General features: G+C 45.7%; 1 protein-coding gene across 1 annotated transcript in view; it reads left to right on the forward strand.

Moving 5' to 3' along the window:
• The first annotated feature begins 301 nt into the window (after positions 1-301).
• Positions 302-22,503, forward strand: part of HECA (hdc homolog, cell cycle regulator) — a 72,774-nt gene continuing 50,572 nt past the window's right edge. Inside the window, exon 1 of the mRNA XM_040429231.1 lies at positions 302-754. Coding sequence (XP_040285165.1) covers positions 532-754 — 223 coding nt within the window. The 5' untranslated portion in view covers positions 302-531. The remainder of the gene's footprint in view (positions 755-22,503) is intronic.

Raw genomic sequence — 22,503 nt, forward strand, 5'->3', positions numbered from 1 at the left:
TTGGCGCTAGGTGTGCAGGAGGCATACACATTTATGAATGGCCTTGTGCTGAGGTGGCCCAGCAGTTCTGGTATCTCCTGGATTCCCAGAGAACACCACTACGCATAGTTTCCCTCCATTCCATTGTGTCATGAGAGAAATGCTGCAGTACACACGCCCCACAACGCGACTCCCGCCACGGATTGGAAGGAGCGGAGGGTGCGGACATGGACTGGATGGAGGGCGGCCCTGAGGGAACGTGCGGTGACGTCACAAAGGGATGGGCCGCTGGCCCGTGACGTCACAAGAGACAGGGAAAACTGACAGAGGGGAGGGGCCGAATGCACGGAAAGCAGAATCAAAACAACGAGACACGCCTTCTATCCCTGGCTGCAAACACAGCCACCCATGTCCCCGGGCTCTGGGCACACTGCATGCCTCCCTGCCTGAAGGACAGCACGTAGCGCTTGTTTCCAGCTATCCGGCCACCATGGAGGCCGGCGGGGCGAGCAGCTGAAGGCTCTATGCGCTGAGCTGACTGCGGGCTCCGCAATGCCTAACGTGAAGAACAGCAAGGGCAAGAAGAGCAAGCGGGCGAACAGTAGCGGGGACGAGCAGGATAATGGAGCCACGGCGGCGGCGGCGGCGGCGGCTGCAGTGGGAGGCATGGCAGCAGCCCCAGCGGGAGCCGCAGCTGCACCCTCCTCAGCGCCCGCTGCAGCATCGGCGGTAACGCCACTGGCATCGGCAGCACCTTCCAGTGACAGCAGGAATGGTAAGTGCCCGGCTCACCTGTCACTGCGGGCATGAAAGCTCAGGGACCCTTGGCATGCATTCTGGCAGGATGGCCAGGAAAGTACCTGCACAGCTCCCTGGCCACTAACCTGACTTCCTTATAGCCACCCCCAGCCTAGACCTCTCTTTCTGGGCACCCCTTGCTGTGCCCGCTAATGTAGCTATAGGGGGTGCAGAGGTAGCAGTCGCTACCGTGCCCAGGAGCCTGAGGGGGCCCAAAGACCCTTGTGCCACATAAGACACTGGCATTATAGAAAGTGCATACTGGTCAATTTACACCTCTGGCTGGAGGGAAGGGGTTAGGTTAAGAATTTGGCATGAGGGGGTGCCCTTTCAATGTTTGCCTCAGGCAGCAGGAAGGCTTTGTGCTCCCCTGCCCCTTGCCAACAAGCACTGAGGGACGGGTCCCAAGCAGAACTCTTGCACCAGGGCCCATGAGCTTTTAGCTACGCCCCTGGTGATAGCGTTTTGTACCCAGTGCATCCCCCAAAATGAAAGTGGAACTATAGTACTTTGCAGAATTGTAAGTCCTTCTTTGTGGCGGTAAGGTCTCTTTCACACATCCGTGATAAGATGGTCACTGGGTCATCCGTGTTTGGTCCGTGTGTCCGTTTTTTGTCCTTCATGTCATCTGTGTTCCACTGGGCTGAAAAGTAATTTCCAGGGCATGTCCTATCAACGATCCATGAAAACCGCCAACCAAACATGGATAACATCCGTGTCATGTCCGTGGTTGGAGTGTAATGTGCTTGATCCGTAGCCACAGACAAAATAGGGCATGCTTCCGTGATACATGGAGACCACGAACAGCACATACATGATGACGCGTGAAGAAGGCCTAATCACAGCTTCACCCTGCTTTCCTAGACACCTGAATGGGATATGTGCCTGGACATGCAGCAGCGCGTCCCCTGTATTACTACAGGGGGTCAGCAGCGCTGTCATTCAGGGGCATGGGAAAGCCTGGTGACAACCTAGCGAGGGTCAGATGTCATTTCCTGGAAAGTAAGAAATGGTAACATAGGATTTACTGTCAGATCGGTGGGCTCCGACCACTCTGCTAAGAGCATATCCCGTCGGCTCTGCTTGTCTTTTTTTCGGCGGCGTCAGTATTGTCCGTCATTGTGTCAACCACTTTGCCTCCAGAAAAAGCTGATCCAGCAGGAGAAGTGCCTTCCTGGGCCTGCTGCCTCTGTTCTAGCACTTGGCAGGGGTCATAGCGGCCGGACCCCCACCATAACTTTTCATGCAGCGTTCGGACATAGCCAGGAATGAATCTTTATGGTTAGAAATATCAGATTTGTTCCAGACAATTGTGTAGATGGGAAATGTCTCTGCAGCACAGGCTCACATATGAAGGGGTCAGGCACAGAGATCAGTCTTGCCACAGGGGTGCCAGCGGAGGTGAGTATATATATTTTTTTTTTCCGGGAGAGAAATCTTCAAAAAAAGAAAAAATCAGCACAGTTTGGTGCATATTTCCCTGTGGCTTTCTCCGGATTCACTGCAGAAATAGTCCACAACAAATTAGCTTTTTCTGGACGAACCAGGTATAGTCTGATGAAAGCACATTTGAGTGCTGAAACGCGTCACTATGATTTAATATGTGACTGAAATTAAATTCTGCATCAAAAATTAAGCGCGAGTGACGGTCCTTCCTTTATCACTGCAGAAATAGTCCGCAACAAATTAGCTTTTTCTGGACGAACCTTACACAAGAAACATTCGAAAAGAAAGCGAATAAAACGCATTTACTTATTTGTAACCAGTCCCTGTTTTGGCCTCATGCACACGGCCGTGTTCCGCGGCTGAGAGCGGTCAGTGGTAACCCAGACAGGATTCCTTCTGACAGCAGGAGCGCACGGCATCATTGGTTGCTATGACGCCGTGCGCTTCATGCAGCCGCTGCTGTACAGTAATACACTCGTATAGATCATACCTGTGTATCACTGTACAGCAGGGGTGGCATGAAGCGCACGGCGTCATAGCAACCAATGACGCCGTGCGCTCCTGCTGTCAGCAGGAATCCCGGCCGGGTTACCACGGACCGCTCTCGGCCGCGGAACACGGCCGTGTGCATGAGGCCTTTGGGTGATAAAATACATCAAAAACTGCACTGTGTGAACAAGGCCTTAAAGACAGGTTCACATTTAGGTCTGATTCTGATGGCTGTTCCGATTTTTACCTCAACAAAAAGCAGACATATGTAGTGTTTGTTTTAAGTTTGGCGTACAAGGTCCGGGTTATCTAAGAATTCTGTTATTGATTCCGCTACCACGGACCATACGTTATGGTGGTCCATGGTAGCAGAATCCATAACAGAATTCTTAGAGAACCCCGAACCTTGTAATCCAAACTCTTACGTCATTCCATTTGAATGTCCATGCATGTCCGTTTTTTCTGTACCTATACGAGTCTTCGACAGAAAAAACGGGCATGTGTCTTGAACCACTCTCCTGGTGTTGTGCAAGAATGGGGGGGGGAGTGGCAACAGCAATTGGCTGTAGCAATGTCAAGCCAGATGTTGGCATTGAGGAAGCCCAGCCGGGCATTGCAGGCCTAGAGGAGAAGGAGGGGGGAGCCAGGAAGCAGGTAAGTAATCGTCCCTTTACTGGTATGGTAAAGTAGTCAGGGGAAGGGGCGGGAGTTTACCAAAACCTTCCCCATTCTTGCATAACCCCTTTAAAGGTATGGCCAAAGGGAGAGACTGCCTTGTGGCCACGTACCTTCCGGCCGTACGAGCCAGAGCAGCATCACATTAACTAATTGTAACCTCATTGTTTATTCAGTCTTCATTGTTAGGGGGTTGTCTCACTTCAGTAAGTGGCATTTATCATGTAGATAAAGTTAGCACAAGGCACTGACTAATGTATTGTGACTGTCCATATTGCTTCCTTTGCTGGCTGGATTTGTTTTTCCATCACCTCACGGTAACCCGCAAAACTGTGCTTCTATTAACCATGGCCGTGCAATATTCAGCCACATCCTGACTGCAGCATGTGCGCTCGGCGTGGCCATACCCTAATGGGTCCCTGGATTGTCCATGTGTCCTTTGTTGGTCACATGGCCGGATAATACTGTGATGTGGTTCAGGCCTTCATATAGCTATTAGAAGGTTAGAAATGTTTTACTGGAAGCCTCTTCCTTCCACCATTGACCTTAAAATCTGTCAGCAGAGCCCCTTAGAACAACCATTCATTGCCTTACGTTTTATACCTAGGCCTCACACTGACAGGCACATCTTAGTTATCCACCGCAGAACTACAGGAAAGGCCCAAACTACTTTCATGCACAAGGTTCGCCATTTTAAAACAGCCGACCTAATCCTGCTGTCACCCGTTGTGCACGCAAGTCATAAAACTGCTGGTGACAGATCTGATGAGAGTCGTAATTCCCTCCGCTGTCCTGCTTTATTACAAGGCTACATTCACACCACAGTGCAGTCCTGTGAGTAGTTATGGGGTATTCTGCTTATGTATCAGATTGGCGGGAGTCCGACAGGTAAGCGCTCACATGGTGGCCCTTCAAACAGCTGATCATGGGGGTGTCGGGAGTCAGACCGCCACTGATCTGATATTGATGACCTATCCTGGGGATAGGTCATCAGTATCATGAAACCAGAATACCCTTGTAACACTATTCCCTTGGAGGCTGCTCTGGTTCTTACACAGTTCCTGGCGTTTCTCCTTTGAGACTTAATACAGAAGTGCTGGTCAATGCTGATCCTTCTTAGCTTCAGGTGTACGCGTACAGTTACTACAGCAATACTGATCTGGGAGGGACAGACATTGTCCTGTTTGATTCTGTCAGTGAAAAGTGATCGATGGTTCACTCTGTGCCGCTCCATTCATTTCTATGGGAGTTCCCGAGATAGTCAGGCTCTGTACTCAGCTATCTCGGAACTCCAATAGAAATGAATGGTGCGGCCGTGCACATGTGTGAACGGCCACTCCAGTCATTTCAGGGGAGCAGCAGGGGGCCTGCAGGAGGTACGGGGCCCAAGGTTCTTGTGATTGGTGGGGGTCCCAGCGGTAGGACCCCCACCAATCTGATAGTTATCCCCTATCCAAACTTTTACCTACCGGAATACCCCTTTAAAGGCGTTGTCTCACTTCAGCAAGTGGCATTTATCATGTAGAGAAGGTTAATACAATCCACTTAGTAATGTATTGTGATTGTCAATATTCCTTCTTTTGCTGGCTGGATTTGTTTTTCTATTACATTATACATTGCTCGTTTCAATGGTTATGGCCACCCTGCAATCCATCAGCAGTGGTCGTGCTTGCACACTATAGTAAAACGGTTCTGGCAAGCAGAGAGGGCGGCACTTTTTTGTACAGTAAGTGGAGTGCCTTGTATTAACTTTCTCTACATGTTAAATGCCATTTGCTGAAGTGAGACAACCCCTTTAATACAAGGTACTTACTTTATTCATTTTTCCATCACATTATACACTGCTTGTATCCAGGGGTTTACGACCACCCTGCATTCCAGCACCAGTGGCCATGCTTGCACACTATAGGAAAAAACGCTGCCCTCTCTGGTGGCCAGGATTATGGGAGCTTGCATAGGCAGACATGTACAGCAGTTCCTGTCTGAGCCAACTCGTATCTGCACTGCAACGGTGGCCATAACCCCTGGAAACGAGCAGTGTATAATTTGATGGAAAAATGAATCCAGTCAGTAAAGGAGGCAATATGGATAATAACAATACATTAGTAAGTGCCTTGTATTAACTTTATCTGCGTGATAAATGCCATTTGCTGAGGTGAGACAACCCTTGAACTATAGTTCCATTTGAAATATTTCTATTGACATTCTAGATCAGGACTTCTCAAACATTTGGTTCTGGGCAGGGGCTGATTGGGAACTGTTTGAACTGGAAGTGGCCCTGGAAAAAAACTAAAGTGGCCCAGTGTTGTAGGTGGGTTCAAACTGACAGAGAACAGGCCAAAACAACAAAGTAGATGTTGTCTAATACAGGCCTCTAACTGTTCAATCGTCTTGGGCCTTCTTTGTTGCACCTTCCTCTTTATGATGCGCCAAATGTTCTCTATAGGTGAAAGATCTGGACTGCAGACTGGCCACTTCAGTACCCGGATCCTTCTCCTACGCAGCCATGATGTTGTGATTGATGCAGAATGTGGTCTGGCATTATCTTGTTGAAAAATGCAGGGTCTTCCCTGAAAGAGATGACGTCTGGATGGGAGCATATGTTGTTCTAGAACCTGAATATATTTTTCTGCATTGATGGTGCCTTTCCAGACATGCAAGCTGCCCATGCCACACTCACTCATGCAACCCCATACCATCAGAGATGCAGGCTTCTGAACTGAGCGTTGATAACAACTTGGGTTGTCCTTGTCCTCTTTGGTCCGGATGACATGGCGTCCCAGATTTCCAAAAAGACTTCGAATCATGACTCGTCTGACCACAGAACAGTCTTCCATTTTGCCACACTCCATTTTAAATGATCCCTGGCCCAGTGAAAACACCTGAGCTTGTGGATCTTGCTTAGAAATGGCTTCTTCTTTGCACTGTAGAGTTTCAGCTGGCAACGGCGGATGGCACGGTGGATTGTGTTCACTGACAATGGTTTCTGGAAGTATTCCTGAGCCCATTCTGTGATTTCCTTTACAGTAGCATTCCTGTTTGTGGTGCAGTGTCGTTTAAGGGCCCGGAGATCATGGGCATCCAGTATGGTTTTACGGCCTTGACCCTTACGCACAGAGATTGTTCCAGATTCTCTGAATCTTCGCATGATGTTATGCACAGTTGATGATGATAGATGCAAAGTCTTTGCAATTTTTCGCTGGGTAACACCTTTCTGATATTGCTCCACTATCTTTCTGCGCAACATTGTGGGAATTGGTGATCCTCTACCCAGCTTGGCTTCTGAGAGACACTGCCACTCTGAGAAGATCTTTTTATACCCAATCATGTTGCCAATTGACCTAATTAGTGTTAATTGGTCTTCCAGCTCTTCGTTATGCTCGAATTTACTTTTTCCAGCCTCTTATTGCTACTTGTCCCAACTTTTTTGGGATTTGTTGACACCGTGAAAATTGGAATCAACGTATTTTTCCTTTAAAATGATACATTTACTCGGATTAAACGTTTGATCTGTCATCTACGTTCTATTACAAATAAAATATTGACATTTGCCATCTCCACATTATTGCATTCAGTTTTTATTCACAATTTGTTTAGTGTCCCAACTTTTTTGGAATCCGGTTTCTAGAAATCTTGTTCTACACACCCTTTCTCTTTGGCCCAACCCCTTTTTAAAAGGAAGATGGACAGTCTGCATGAACTGTTGGCCCACGTGGATAAAGTCGCAGCATGTGCTGTTCTTGTCATTGTTCTGTCCGATACTCATTCATCTATGGGTATTGCAAAAGAAATGGACGTTGATATGAGTTGAGATGCTTTTTTTTTTTTTTTTTTTTGTGGACCTAAATCGGAATAGCCGTCTGAATGAGGCTTAAAATTTATTTTCCTGCAAAACAGCTCAAAGTATGATCGGGAAACCCAATCACAACTTTTACTTGGGTCACTTTCAGACCCTCATGATATGGCTGCATGTCTACAGCTCCCAGATCCCACATGGTTCTACCTTACAGAACGTAAAAAAAAAAACCCTATGGTGATCGAAGTTCAGTTTAGCAGAACCAGATGGACTCTGGATGTCGAGTTTTTACTAGGTTTGCAATTTTTCTGTCTGTGGCAGCCCTTACTTCACATTTACAGCTGTGACACATTGATACATTTTCTTTTTTGTGAAGTAATAGATTTTTTTTTTTCATCTAGCCCTTTCTATTGATGGAGGTGAGGAAAAACGGAATGCACATGGAAGCAGTTTTTCAAACATCCATTTTTTTTTTTTTGTGGACAGAATATCGGGCCTAACCGGTTGTGGTTTGGAATTTCAGCTTTCAGCCACTTAATATAGCACAAAGAAGTTGAATTGCCTCCAGGATTTAGATCTAGTAATATTAAGAAATTATAACAATTTGGCCTGACAAAGTCAAACTACTTACAAGAAAAATGTTGGCTTGGAGCATTTAATACTTGTCTTTTAAGGGAACCTGTCATCAGATTTTGCCTATAACTAATTACCATTCATGCTCCTACTGCTCACCTCATACATTTTACATTACTTTTTTTTTAGTCCTCAGAGCCTTTTTGCAGAAATCGCATTTAGAAAAAAAAGGTTCACCTAAACCACAAAAAGCCTGACCCTCCAGCTCCAATTGACATCCCCTTACCTCGTCCACGTCTTCATCGCCTTGCTCAGGACACCTCATCCTCAAACTCATTGCGCTTGCACCAGAACCAGCTGGAAGTCTTGCCACGCATGTGACAAAGACCAGAGTGGTTTCAGTAGACCCGTCAACCATTGTCCGTGTAGCACCGTCATTCATGCTTATACCAGGGAGGCAATCAAGGGGAATTAGGAGCAACCATGTATGCATGAGATTTACGAGGTACCGGCAATGACATCAGTCAAGCTAAGGAGATGGCAGTCGGCGCTGGAGGAACATATAAGGAACATTATGTACCTCTATGCCAGGAGCAGGACCGTTCTCCTTTAGGCAGTACTTTAATGATGTGCACATGGGGACAGTGTTTTGTCTTATGAAGATATCCACTGTCCATATGATCTAGGTAGGGCATGTGAACATCATAAAGGAGGTGCTTGGAATCCCCCTTCATGAGCGAGAACAGAGAGCTGTCCTGACGGAGCACATGAATGACCATGTGTGATTGGCCACAACTTCCCCAGCAAATTTGTTTACTGGGGATGTTGGGAGTAATTCTAATATGAAAAGTGTTGTCTTTAGGTCGGTGATGTATATCCTGCCAACTACCAAGTTAAAATTGCACATATAAAGTAATCAAAGATAGCATATTGAGTGATGTAGCTCTAGGGAAGTTCTCTACAGTTCAACACAAAGCACTTTAGATACTGAACTACGCATATGGAACCATAGAACATATATTGACTTTGTCCTCATCCACCCAGTAGTGCAGACCAGGGCTTTTCAGTTTTATACTGGGACTTTACCATCCAGAGTTAGTGAGCTGCTTTAATCAGGATTGTGGATGGGATTGAAACGTGTAATCTAATGTATCCGTGGATCCCTTTTAAGAAATAGGGAATAAAGTTTGGCAAATTTTAATTGCTCCTGGTGCCTGATGAATTTCTATTTAGAACATAATTATCCTTGTGCCGCATCATTTATCATAACCCATACCAAAATAAGCATCTTAAAATGTGTCCAGGACCCAGTATAGCATTGATCTAAGCACAAAAATGAATCAACTATGTCAGGGTTGGCCAACCTGAGGCTCTCCAGCTGTTGCAAAACAACCCCCATCATGCCCGGACTGCCTACAGCTATCCGCCTACAGCAGGGCATGGTGGGAGTTGTAGTTTTACAACAGCTGTAGAGCCGCAGGTTGGCCATGCCTGAGCTATGTTGTTGAACCAGTGTGATTGGTGTAGCTCATAATCATCTTGGTCAAAACAGCCTCCCCAGTTGTGCCACACCAGGACATGGTTCACATTTATCCGTTCGTTCTTTTGCGGATGTCACTTGGAGCTCTGTAGGGCGTGACTCAACAGAGAATAGGTGATTTTGAGCTGGGCATTGCTGGTCAGTAGTAAACTGGTGAGAAAGTATACCTGCAGATTTATTTTCTGAGAAATGCTTCTTAGCTCCAGGGGACAGACTGTTATCAGTGTCTAAAGGGTTATTCTGGGACATTGATGGAATATTGCTAGGTGCAGGTCCCATTTTCAGAACTGGGTTCTGAAGTGAAGGGACAGCAGCCATGCCATCGTGGCCATCTCTCAATTCACCTCTATGGGACTGCCGGAAACTCCCATAACGGTGGATGGAGCGTGGCCCCGCATGCATGGCTGCTGTCCCTTTGCTTTGGGGGCCACGTTTTGGAGATAAGAGTGGCATATCATAGCCATATGCCATCAATGTCTCAGATGGGAACACCCCTTTAAGAATAGGTTGTCCGTGATGCAACCTACCAAACCTGAATGTCTGTGTCATGGATATGTCACAGATTATCACCTGGATTTCCCTGATTGAAAACCTGCTACATTATTGAGCAAATGAAGTCGTCTACCTCAGCAAGTCTGTATACAGCAATGTTACACTAGTAAGGCTAGGGCTACTTGGTGACGTGTCGCTGAAAAGTTGCACAGTGTGTTTTGTAGTGATAGTGGTGTTGCAGTGCGACAAGTTGGGTTTATGTGTGACTGTCGCATCACAGCTGTAGCATGTCACATTGCAACACCATTGATTATAATTACAAAAAAATGTCACGCGCGACTCCTGAATTTTAAGGAAGACTGTACAAAATGGATGGGTCTCATACATCTTGTCTATAGAGGCTGCCCCAATGGTTGACTAACAATAATAATATCCAAGATTGATGTTCTGGGACAACACGGTACCATTACCTGATAAATTGCTAACAGATTCTTATTGGACATATATGATCTGACGCTGTACTGTCCCGTAGAAAACCATGTACAACTGACCTGATCTGCAGATTGTTGGTGTGGAAAATGTTACTTTAGAAATTTAGAGCAAATGGGTGTCATGCCCCACTCTGACGATGTGCGGAGGTCGGCCAGGATAGCAGCACGAGTTTAGTATTTGTTTTGGTGTCGTGCTGGATCCGCCTCTCATCAGGTGCACTGGGTGGAGTCATTAGTTTAAATGGTCTCCAGCTAAGTGCTCTGAGCGGATTATACTGATCATTTTGGTCTGGGAAGTTTGGAGGGAAGGTTGGCTGTCAGTTCCTGCTCTCTGAAGATAAGTGTAATTTCTTGTTTGGTTGTTATTGTCATCTATCCCATCCAGGTTCTGTGCGAGCAGGCTGCTCCTATCTCCCCACTTCACCATCTCAGGGAGTTCAGGGTTTTGTCAGTTCAGGCTGGAGGACACAGCACACCTACCTTCAAGGTCTGCCTGTGGGCTGAGCAGTGCAGGGAAAGAGGTCAGGGATAAACTAGGAGGTGACCCTTCCCCTGTCTCTCATCCAGAGCCTGGTTGGTATGTTATCTTTTATACTGTGCACGTCCGCCGTGACAATGGGATAACAAATCAGAACACATCCTCAAACCAAAAAGGTCACCCTAGGAAACATGGAAACAGCGGTGACTTAAAGGGGTTGCCCTATGAAAAATATTCTACTGTTTTCAAACCAGCACCTGGATCTGAATACTTTTGTAATTGCATGTAATTAAAAATTTTGTACAGCCACTGAGTTATTCAAGAAAACAGCCACCTGCTGTTCGTCATTTTTTTTTACATTTCTTTGTCCTGCTCACTGACAAGGCCGCACATACTCTGTTTCATCCTTCCACTGCCTCCTGAGCTGTGATAGGGAGAGTATGGACACGCCCCCTGAGCTGTGATAGGGAGAGTATGGACACGCCCCCTGAGCTCCAGCAGAAAAGACACTCCCCTTGAGCTGTCAGCTTGATATAAATCTAGCAGAGCAATGAATGAGGAGATCTCTGGATCCATGTGAGGTACAGGGCTGGTTCTGGCTTTGTTAGAAAGAGGTTGTCATGTAGTATACGATATCTGATTTTCATTTTTTACATTAATCATGGGATAACCCCTTTTAATGCCTTCTAAATATAGGACTTGTGTCTGCTCCATTTTCCGTTTCGTATCTTCTAAAAACTCACAGACCACTGTCTTTAACAGTTTCCAAAATAGGCCCTATTGTTTTGAGGTGTCTCATCTGATGTGTATGTGCCATTTCATCAAGAAGGATCTGTGCTCCCCAGTCATCCTGTTATGTGAATAAAACTGAAAAGTCCTGTCCTTCCCATAGAAGTAGAGAGTCTTGTCCTTCAACATATAATCAGCAGCTTTTAATGTTACACTAGCGGAAGGGTCCATATGATGTGGTTGGTGGTCTTGGTAAAGCTTCACACAGAAAGGCCAGTAGATATTTGTCCAGTCAGCAGATAATGGCCACGTTTTAGGATTATCATTCACTATACTGACTATGGCGCTTTGAATAAAGACATCCCAGTTTTGTCTTTTGGTCGAGGAACTGGATTTATTAAAACATTTGATGATGTATTTTGATGGAGAACTATCAAGATAGGAAATACAAGTCAGACAACAGCTGTGGTAATATGATAGTGTTTTTTTTTTAATTTTATTTAAACTTTAGATCTTTATTTTTAGTGTTACTCTTTTTAGTGATCCGGCTGCTGCTAGTTCTACTTTTGGAACGGTTATTCCTGCAAGGAGATGCGTTTACATTATTATTATATTTCTTTTAGGCTTGTTTTTTTGGCTTCTAAAAAAACACCATGAATTTCATTGGTTTTTATGTGTTTATTTTGTGACTTTTTTTTTTTTATATTTCAGCTCAACCCCACTTCAGTGGAGCTTAGCTGCAGTCCAACCCGTGGACTGGTATGGCGCTCTTTTTGAAAGAAAGCAGCCATGTTCTTCCTAATCCCTTTAAATGACTGAGTTAGGCCTCGTTCAGATTTCCATGTCAGTGTCACGTCCATGAAAACAGCGTACGCGTTTTATCCGTGAAGGATCCGCGGTTGGTCTGTGTGTCCGTTTTTACCATCCTTGTGTCATCCGTAATTCACGGAAGTTGCTCAGCTGAAAATTAATTTCCAAAGAATCTCCTATCGGTCATCCATGAAAAATGGACGCAACACAGACACAACACGGATGCCATCCGTGTTGGTCAGTGATTTTCACGGACCCATAGACTTCAATGGGCGTGCTTGTTCCTCATCCTGGATCAAAATAGTGCATGTCCCCGTGATTTTTTTTTTTTACTGACCCAATGTCTTTGGCTACAGAAATACAGAAATGTGAACAGACACATTTTAAATCAATGGGTACGTGTGCTGTCTGTGGAAAATGCGGACGGCACACGTCAGTGAAAAATGGAAATGTGAAAGAAGCCTAAAAACTAGATGAGGATATATTGATTTTGCGAGGTTGAGAGGCGCATTTGAGATCTGCACATGGGTTTACCACAAATTGCTGTGGCTTGGTAATGCAGTTTTAGGACTCATGCACGCAAACGTATTTTTTTGTTAATAGATCCGCAAAAGAAAAGTAACATGGATGTCACACGAAGGGCATCCGTTTTTTTTTTTAATTATTTTTTTGTGGAACTGTGTTTTGTGGACTGCAAAATACATATGGTCGTGTGCAGAGGTTGCAATAACGCCTGTACAAGCGTCATAGACGTGTGTTTAGGCGATTTTACTCCTTAAAAAAATAATCGAAGGCGTACCAATACACCTTAGACTTTTCCCTGCCTTTCATCAGCGCTGTGAACAGCGTGGGCAGCGCAGCGATGCTGCCTGTGCCTGAAATGACCAATAACCAAGCTCCTTACATCAAGGAGCTTTGTCAGTGCTCCAGACTAAAAAAAATACCTAGTAGCCATTGGCTCCTGAACTGAAAAATTTAGGAGCCAAATTAAATTTTTACGAATCAAAATTTTGGTATCGTGACAACGCTACATCGATCAGATCGGCGTAGGGTTGTTTCGATATTTGATTTGCTTTCGTCACCATAAAAAATTATTGCGATACTCACTACCACGCAAAAAAAAAACCACCAAAAAAAGCCGCGTGCATTTCGCATTTTATGAAACGTTCGGCCCATAATAGAACAGTCCTATTCTATTTTTTGGGGTGACAAGGTGACCAAAAAAATGATGGCGAATCGCATGGTTTTTATTTATTTATTTCTGTTACGGCGCTCACCGCATAGGAGATATATTTTACGCTGGGTTCACACCAGAGCATTCTGAAAGGAGCGCTCTGTATGCGCGATTGTACGGGCGTTTACAAGCGCGCATACAGAGACAAGTGAACACACATTGTCGCGCGTTCCCGAAAGTCTATGTACGGGAACGCGCGACAAACGCCCAAAAAAAGCTCATGTACTTGTTTGAGCGTCGGGCGTTTTACAGCGCGATCGTACGCGCTGTAAAACGCCCAGGTGAGAACCATTCCCATAGGGAAGCATTGGTTTCTCCTTGTTGAGCGTTTTACAGCGCGTAGGAACGCGCTGTAAAACGCTCAGGTCTGAACTGAGGGTTAGGGTACTTTCACACTAGCGTTTTTCATTTCCGGCATAGAGTTCCGTCACAGGGGCTCTATACCGGAAAATAACTGATCAGGCATATCCCAATGCATTCTGAATGGAGGTCCTGAAGAAAGAACAGGAGACTGGCAGCTACGCGATCAATTGGAGGAGGTGAGTAAATTTTTATATATATTTTTTTTTATTAACCCTCATTGGCGCACTGCGCCACCAATGTTTATTATACTGGGGTGTTGGGGGGGGGGGGGTGCGCACTGCGCCACCAATGTTTATTATATTGAGGGGGGGGGGGGGGTGCACTGCGCCACCAATGAAGATAACTGACCTGTTAATACAAATACAGGAGGCGGGTTCCGGAATCAAATAGCCGACACCCGACCTCTATGACAGGGAGCTGCGATCCGCTGCAGTTAACCCCTCTGGTACCGCACTTGAAGGGTTAACTGCCGCTGATCGCAGCTCCCTGTCATAGAGGTCGGGTGGCGGCTATTTGATACCGCCACCCGCCTCCTGTATTTGTATTAACAGTTCAGTTATCTTCATTGGTGGTGCAGTGGCCACAGCTCCTCCCCCTCCTGTCTCTCTTCTTATTGGCGGCGGTGGCACAGGGGTGAGGAAGAGACTCCTTCACTGCGCTGCTGAGAAGAACATCGGCGGCGGGGCAGAGAACTATCATCTCCTGTGCCCCGCCGCTGTATTCAACTGCAGAGCTGCGGCAGTGGGTCTAGTCGCAAATGGCGACAAGACTAAAAAGTCTTGTCACCATTTGTAAATTCTAAGTCGCATTGGCGACCAAAATGGTCGCCAATGCGACTTAGAATTTACAAATGGTGACAAGACTTTTTAGTCCAGCGGATCTGGAGCCCTGTTTGTTATTGGTCGGTTTAAGTGGGCAGCCGGACCATTTGACACACCGCTCTGAAGTGAGGAGGAAGAGTCCTGCAGCGGCGCGAGATTCTCACCGGGTGGCGCCTGCCTGGGTAAGCGGTCTTGGGCTGTGGGTCACTTCCTCCATGTGCTCACAGCGTCCTTTTCAGTGAAGAATGTGCGCCCAAACTCCATAGTAATCAGATACCAACAGACTCGCCCCAGGGCACTATATGCCTGAGCATGCTTGCCCTGGTCGGATGAATAAAATGATCGGTTCCATGCCAGGCCAGTCGGGCGCAGTGCATGTTGACAAGGAGATTGAAGTGTGTGTGTGGGGACGGGGACGGGGACTGAGGAGTTGGGGTGGGCTAAGAGTTTGGGCGCACGTTCTTCACTGGAGAGGACGCTGTGAGCACATGGAGAAAGTGACCCGCAGCCCGACCGTCTAGAACATGAAGTGAATGTGACTATTGGAAGACTTTTATGATTGGTGAGCACATTAAATGAATTTATCGTAATTAGACAGCACAATTTGTAATTGGTACAATGTTATATATGCCCTGCTGGGATCTAAGGGGGCTTACATGGATGCAAATGACACCATTCAATACATACACTTTTTTTTTTTTTTTAACATCTTTATTGCTTATACAAAACAGTACACAAAATAGAATTAGAAATTAGTATACATTTTCAACCCTTTTTTTTCCCCCTTCCCCACTAACCCCTGTACCCCCCCCCCCTTCCCAGCATATGATGCGTGCGCCCCCGCCTCCCCCCCCTAGCCCCCCTGGAAAAGGGAGGAGAGAGGAGGGGCCAAAAAAACAAACAAACAAACAAAAAAAACCACTATAATTAGATTAAGCTAAAATTGTACAGTCCTATCAGAATTACCAGCCGTCCCATATCTTAGCCCATTTCTCAATTCCACCCCTCTGCTTATAAAGAATCCGTTCGTAATTTTTCACCTTAATAACCAGATTTATCCATTTATTTACTTCTGGGGCCTGCCGTGCAAACCAGCTCCGACTAATCAGAACCCTGGCCAATAGTAATATTCTCCCTAGTAGAATCTTTTGGGGTTTATGACTGGTTAGTATCGAGATATCGTTCAGTAAAAACAATTGTGGCTCAAGGGGAATCCATGTTTTTAGTTTATAAATAAGGAACTTATTGATACCACTCCAATATGCCCCGAGTTCTGGGCATGCCCAGATCATATGTATGTAATCCGCTCCGGCAGTATCACATCGAGGACAGTTGGAGGAATCTCTTATTCCACACCTATTAAGCCAAGTGGGGGTAACATATAATCTGTGGTAAATATTGAACTGTATTAGGACGTGGTTGAAGTTGTGCGAAAGTACATCTGGGTTAGTAAAAATACTCCCTCACCCTACACTTTGTATATTTGGGCAATCCCTCTCCCAAGCTTTTTGCCCAGGTGATTGTGTCTCAAAAAACCGTGAGTTAATTAAAAAATTTATATAAATTTGAAATCTTCATTCTTACTGGTGCCTTCCCAAACATCTCATTTATCACGGAGGAATTATCTATTTCTAACAGTGATTTATCATCCAAACTAAAAAGTGCCAAACGAAGCTGAAAATACCTAAACCATGACAAATTCTCAACACTATGTGATAGTTCCACAAACGACTTAATTTCTCCATTTTTAACAACCTGTGCCAAAGAAAGAATCCCATTCTTTTGCCAGAATTGATCCTTTGCTATACCATCTAATACCTGTAAGTGAGTGTTGTACCAAAGGGGCGTGAATGTGAGTGATCCTTTTACCCCCAACCATTCTCTAGTAACAGCCCATATTTTCATTAGGAGTTTTATGGTCCCTCTATGCCCCCGATCCCTATTAGTCAACAACCCAGATTCCAAAAGCGTAAATATATTATCATGTGGAGAACTTTTTACTAGACTACTTAAGAAAGTACTATTTGAACATTCGCTGCATGTCCATAACTGGGCGGCAATGAAGTAGCTTTTAAAGCATGGGAGGTTTAAACCCCCATGTTCCAAAGGCTTATAAAGGTATTCCAATTTGATTCTCACTTGTTTTCTTCCCCAGATCAAATCATTAATTATTCTTTCCATTAATTTGAAATATTTATCCTCTATCCAGATAGGTAAGTTCCTAAGAACATAGAGAAATTGGGGTAGAATTACCATTTTAACGAGTGAAACCTGGTCCGCTCTGGATAGGGGAAGTCTCAGCGAGATCCCTATTTTTGCTCTCATTTTTGTTATCAAAGGGGTCAGGTTGAGATGTACCAAATCTTCAACCTTGGGAGATATCGTCATACCCAAGTATTGAAAGTTATCAACAAGATGTAACTAGGTTATCAAAGATTCCTCTTGAGACACTGAGTCTATTGGCATCAAACTGGTCTTTGACCAGTTTATATCCAGGCCTGATACCTCTCCAAATTGTTGGGCGGCCTGATTCAGTAAAGTATTTTTGCCCTTTAAAGAATAGGCTCTGTTGTGCCTTTTCCAGCAGGAAGTTGGAGTATGCTTTTGCTGTCTTCTTCTGCATATTTTCCCTATTTTCCTCTGTCCTATTTATATAAAAAGATTGTATAGCTAAGGACGCTTGTTCTTTTAAATATTTCTCGTTTTTCCCGTACTCCTTTCTCAAATTTGCAATATGACTGACCATTATACCCCTCATATAGGCCTTGAAAGTGTCCCATACCACTTGGATTCTGGCTGACCCATAATTGGCTACCCAAAATTGGTTTATTGCCTTTTGTATTATTTAATGATCCTTTATTACTGATAGCCAATAAGGATTTAATCTAAAGGGAGACCTCCCTATATGTTTATCCTGGACCAGGCAGAATTCAAGGAGTACCGGTAAATGATCTGAGAGTGACCTAGTCTCATACTTCATTCGTGTTACGTGTCGTACATATTTTTTATTAATCAGTGCGAGGTCTATTCTGGACATAGATCTACCTGATTTGCTAATGCATGAGAAAGCTCTTTGCCCCTGGCCCAGACCTCCCCAAACATCCTGGAACCCGGCCTCGGAACAGAAGCGAGCCAGGGGGGATCCCTGAAATGGGGCGTCTCCCTCCGCACCCAGAGTAACCCTGTCTACTGTCGGATTCATAACACAATTGAAATCCCCAATAATCAATGTGGGGCATTCTGGCCATTTGTCAATAAATGTTAACAGAGAATTCAGCACTGAGAACGAGAATGGAGGTGGAATATAAACAAATGCCAGAATGCACATCCTACCGGCTATCTTACAGTATAAGAAGACAAATCTTCCCTGATGGTTAACAGAGGCCGCCTCGCAAAGAAATTCAATTGTTTTATGGATAAGAACTGTCACTCCCCTAGAATGACTAGAGAAGGTCGAGTGATACGTATGCGCAGCCCGTCCCCTGGTGACCATCCTCGAGGTCTCCCCTGTAAGGTGTGTTTCTATCAGGCATACGATCGCTGGAAGATGTATACGCATCATGTCAAAGACCGCTTGTCTCTTTCTTTTGTCCCCCAGACCCCTAACATTCCAAGTTAAAATTCTGATAGACATTGTCAACTATAGAAGAAAGGAGAAAAAAAAAAAAGGGAAAAACACGCATCAAAACCCACCCCATCCCGCCCCCCCATACTAGTAATCCACCGGCACAAATTGGAGCAGATTTCTCACCTATGACCATCCCTCCCATCCTCCCCCCTTCCCCGCTCGGTTCCTCCCTACTAGGATAGCACGGAAAGGGAAAGTATAAACCCGCACTAATAATCATTATTCATCCCTGCCACTGCGTCCATAGTTAAATCACATATTATTATGTTCAAGCCAATCCGCGGCTTTATCTGGAGTGTCGAAGAACAAAGTGGTATCTTTGAAAATAACCCGGAGTTTGGCTGGGAAAATAAGTGAATATTTAATGTCCCTTTCTCTTAGCCTCTTTTTAACAACCATAAACGAGTGCCTCTTTTCCTGGATATCCTTTGAGAAGTCGGGGAAGAAGGCCAGTCTATTCCCCTCGTATAGAACGTGGGGACATTCCCTCGCCCTTCTTAGTACCATATCTCTGTCCCTTGAAACGAGCATCTTAGCAAGGAGTGTTCGTGGTTGTCGCCCAGGGACTGGTTTCTTCCCCGGGACACGATGGGCTCTTTCCACCATAAACATTGCTGAAAAAAATCTCTTCCAAAATTCTCCAGGATCAAGGACTGTATAAATTGATTAGGGTTCTTATCTTCCGCACCTTCTGGAACCCCCACTATTCTCACGTTATATCTTCGTGACCGATCTTCAAGGTCCACTACCTTTCTTTAAAAAAAATTAAGATCCATCTTCAGGGTAGAGACCTCAGTGTTTATTTTTTGGGATTCGTTTTGCATTATTACCAGAGAGCTCTCCACATTTTTAACTCGATCACGGATTTTTGACAGATCGTCTCTAATCAGTCCGACCTCAATTTGGATTGACCCAAGTTGGGTTGTAATGCCTTGTATTAAGTCCCCATTCTGCTTCACTGCCATTAATATTTCTTTTAGCAAGGTGGGATCCACCTTAATCATTTCTTCTCCCTCTGCTCCCCCTTCCCCTTGGGGTACCCAGAGGGTTTTTGTGATTCTGCCTCCGTCACCTCTATATTATCAATCCTTTTAGAAGTAATGTCCTTTTGGCCACCTCTGGTATTAACCCTTGGGGACTTTAGATATTGGTCTATTTTTATCCCTTCAAAGGGTTTAGTAACAGATTTCTGAGTAGAGAGGTCTGTCGACCGCCTGCTGGTTTTTGGAGCCATTCCGTGCCCCCCTTTTTCTTGCCTGCTTCCCTCTTCTTTCTTTTCTCCTTCCTTTTTCTTTTTTTCTTTCCTTTCCCTTTCTCCTTTCCTCTCCCCTTTAATTTTATTCTTCAGTTTTTTCTTACTTATTTTCTTTCCCTTCCACCCCTTTTTTTTTTTCCTTTGTTTTTTCTTATCCCCTTCCTTCTTTTTTTTTTTTTTTTTTTATGTTTTCTATTCTCTCCTTTTTTTTTATTATTTAGATCCTTATCTTCCCTTAGTGCTGCTCCATATAAGGTATAGCTTGGGTGTTCGCTGGTTAACTTTTAGGTGCCTTGTTAGCCTTTTTATCTGCCTGTATAGAGGAAATCCAACCATGTACAATACACAGGGAAGAAAGGAACCGTCTCACCGTTTCCACGTGGGACCAGGGAACCACGGATACCAGGACAGGAGCCAGAGGCCAAGGGAAGCCACCAGAAGGACCAAACCAGCCAACCAGTCCAGGGACGCCAGCCGGCCGAGGATCCCACCACAAGGAGGCGGAGTCAGAGACCCAGGACACAGCCGGAGCAGACCCCACCACAGGAGAAACACGGCCGAAGACACCGGACCCATCCGAAGCAGCTCCAAAGGAAGAAGAGCCAGCTCAAGCAGCAGCAGAGCCCACAAGCAGTCCAGGCACAGGGCAGACAAGGATCCAGCGGAAGGACCGCCACCGCAGCGGACGCGCAGAGCGCGCCGTAGCCGGCACCCAGGTAATACGTCCAGGCGGGGTACACACTTAGGGAGGAGGAGGCTGGAGACCCACAGCTTACATGCGGGAGGAGGCTGGAGGTCCACAACTTACATGGAGTAAGTGAAGCAGGAGAGGAGGGTGCAGGCTGTGGGAGGCAGGGGCAGAAGTAGAACAGCAGCAGGGATCGCACTAGGTATCGAGTTCCCCTGGTCTAGGAGGAGGGAGACCACAGGCCGCAGAGACGCTCAGGGAGAGCGGAGGAAGCCGAGCCCTGAGAGGAGGAGGAGAGAGCGTGACGTCCGTCTCCTACGTCATCGCGTCATCCTCAGCGCAATACATACACTTTCTAATAATAATTAATAAATAAAGTCAAACAAAATTTGTGGAATAAAAATGTCCGAAATGCTTTCTTAAGGGTAACCTTAAAATACATACTTCAATAAATAACTGAACCACAATTAAAACCAACAGATCATTAAATCAAGCAATACGGAATTGTACTAATCACCGAAGTCCACTCAGCAATAGCTGAGTGACACAGCCCCTCTAACAAAGCAAAGCGACAAAAAAAACATTAACACAGTGAGGGCGGGGCGACGATCCGGTCTTGACAACTGGCCCAGAAGCACCGCTGCACCTGCAATATAAAGACAGAGCACTTCCCGCCACAGTAATAGCCACCAACCAGGGTCCCCGAATCCCCTCAGCAACAGCAGCGGGCAAACCAGCTGAGGCCCCAGCTGTCACCAGGGTACACAGGTAAACCAAAACACTCAGCCTGAGGAACCTGTAAGAAAAAGCGGGAAAGAGACGAGAAAACACAACAAAAGGGAGGAGAGAGAAAAAGGCAGCCATAATAATAATGTAAACCATACACATATGTGAGGTGCCATTGCCCCATGTGTCCCCCAAGCAAAACGCTCTGGGGGGCCCTCATTTTTAGGGAGACTCCAGAAAAACCAAGGAGGGTTGGCAAATAGGTAAAAGATTGTCCCAGATATAGGGACAGCCATTTTGCCCCATTAGGTCTCTAATGTATCCATTTTGAGGTCTGCAAATCGCGTATCCACAAAATATGGACATCCATGTGCTATCCACATCTCCATGCTCAAAAGATAGAGCATGTCCTGTTCTGGCGGACCCACTGAAGTCAATGGGTCCGCAAGAAAATGCGGATTGCACATGGACCGTATCCGTGATTTGCGTATAGCAAAACGGAATCAGTTGTGTGCTTGAGACCTTATAGTGAAAGCCACAGTGCTCAGAGACGTCAAATACACTATACTGTGCAATAGTCCAATATACTATATACACTGCTCAAAAAAATAAAGGGAACACTTAAACAACACAATGTAACTCCAAGTCAATCACACTTCTGTGAAATCAAACTGTCCACTTAGGAAGCAACACTGAGTGACAATCAATTTCACATGCTGTTTTGAAAATGGGATAGACAACAGGTGGAAATTATAGGCAATTAGCAAGACACCCCCAATAAAGGAGTGGTTCTGCAGGTGGTGATCACAGACCACTTCTCAGTTCCTATGCTTCCTAGCTGATGTTTTGGTCACTTTTGAATGCTGGCGGTGCTTTCACTCTAGTGGTAGCATGAGACGGAGTCTACAACCCACACAAGTGGCTCAGGTAGTGCAGTTTATCCAGGATGGCACATCAATGCGAGCTGTGGCAAGAAGGTTTGCTGTGTCTGTCAGTGTAGTGTCCAGAGCATGGAGGCGCTACCAGGAGACAGGCCAGTACATCAGGAGACGTGGAGGAGGCAGTAGGAGGGCAACAACCCAGCAGCAGGACCACTACCTCCGCCTTTGTGCAAGGAGGAACAGGAGGAGCACTGCCAGAGCCATGCAAAATGACCTCCAGCAGGCCACAAATGTGCATGTGTCTGCTCAAACGGTCAGAAACAGACTCCATGAGGGTGATATGAGGGCCCGACGTCCACAGGTGGTGGTTGTGCTTACAGCCCAACACCGTGCAGGACATTTGGCATTTGCCAGAGAACACCAAGATTGGAAAATTCACCACTGGCGCCCTGTGCTCTTCACAGATGAAAGCAGGTTCACACTGAGCACATGTGACAGAGTCTGGAGACGCCGTGGAGAACGTTCTGCTGCCTGCAACATCCTCCAGCATGACCGGTTTGGCATTGGGTCAGTAATGATGTGGGGTGGCATTTCTTTGGAGGGCCGCACAG

The sequence above is a fragment of the Bufo bufo genome, chromosome 4 (assembly GCF_905171765.1).
Source record: "Bufo bufo chromosome 4, aBufBuf1.1, whole genome shotgun sequence".
Lineage (NCBI taxonomy): Eukaryota > Metazoa > Chordata > Amphibia > Anura > Bufonidae > Bufo > Bufo bufo.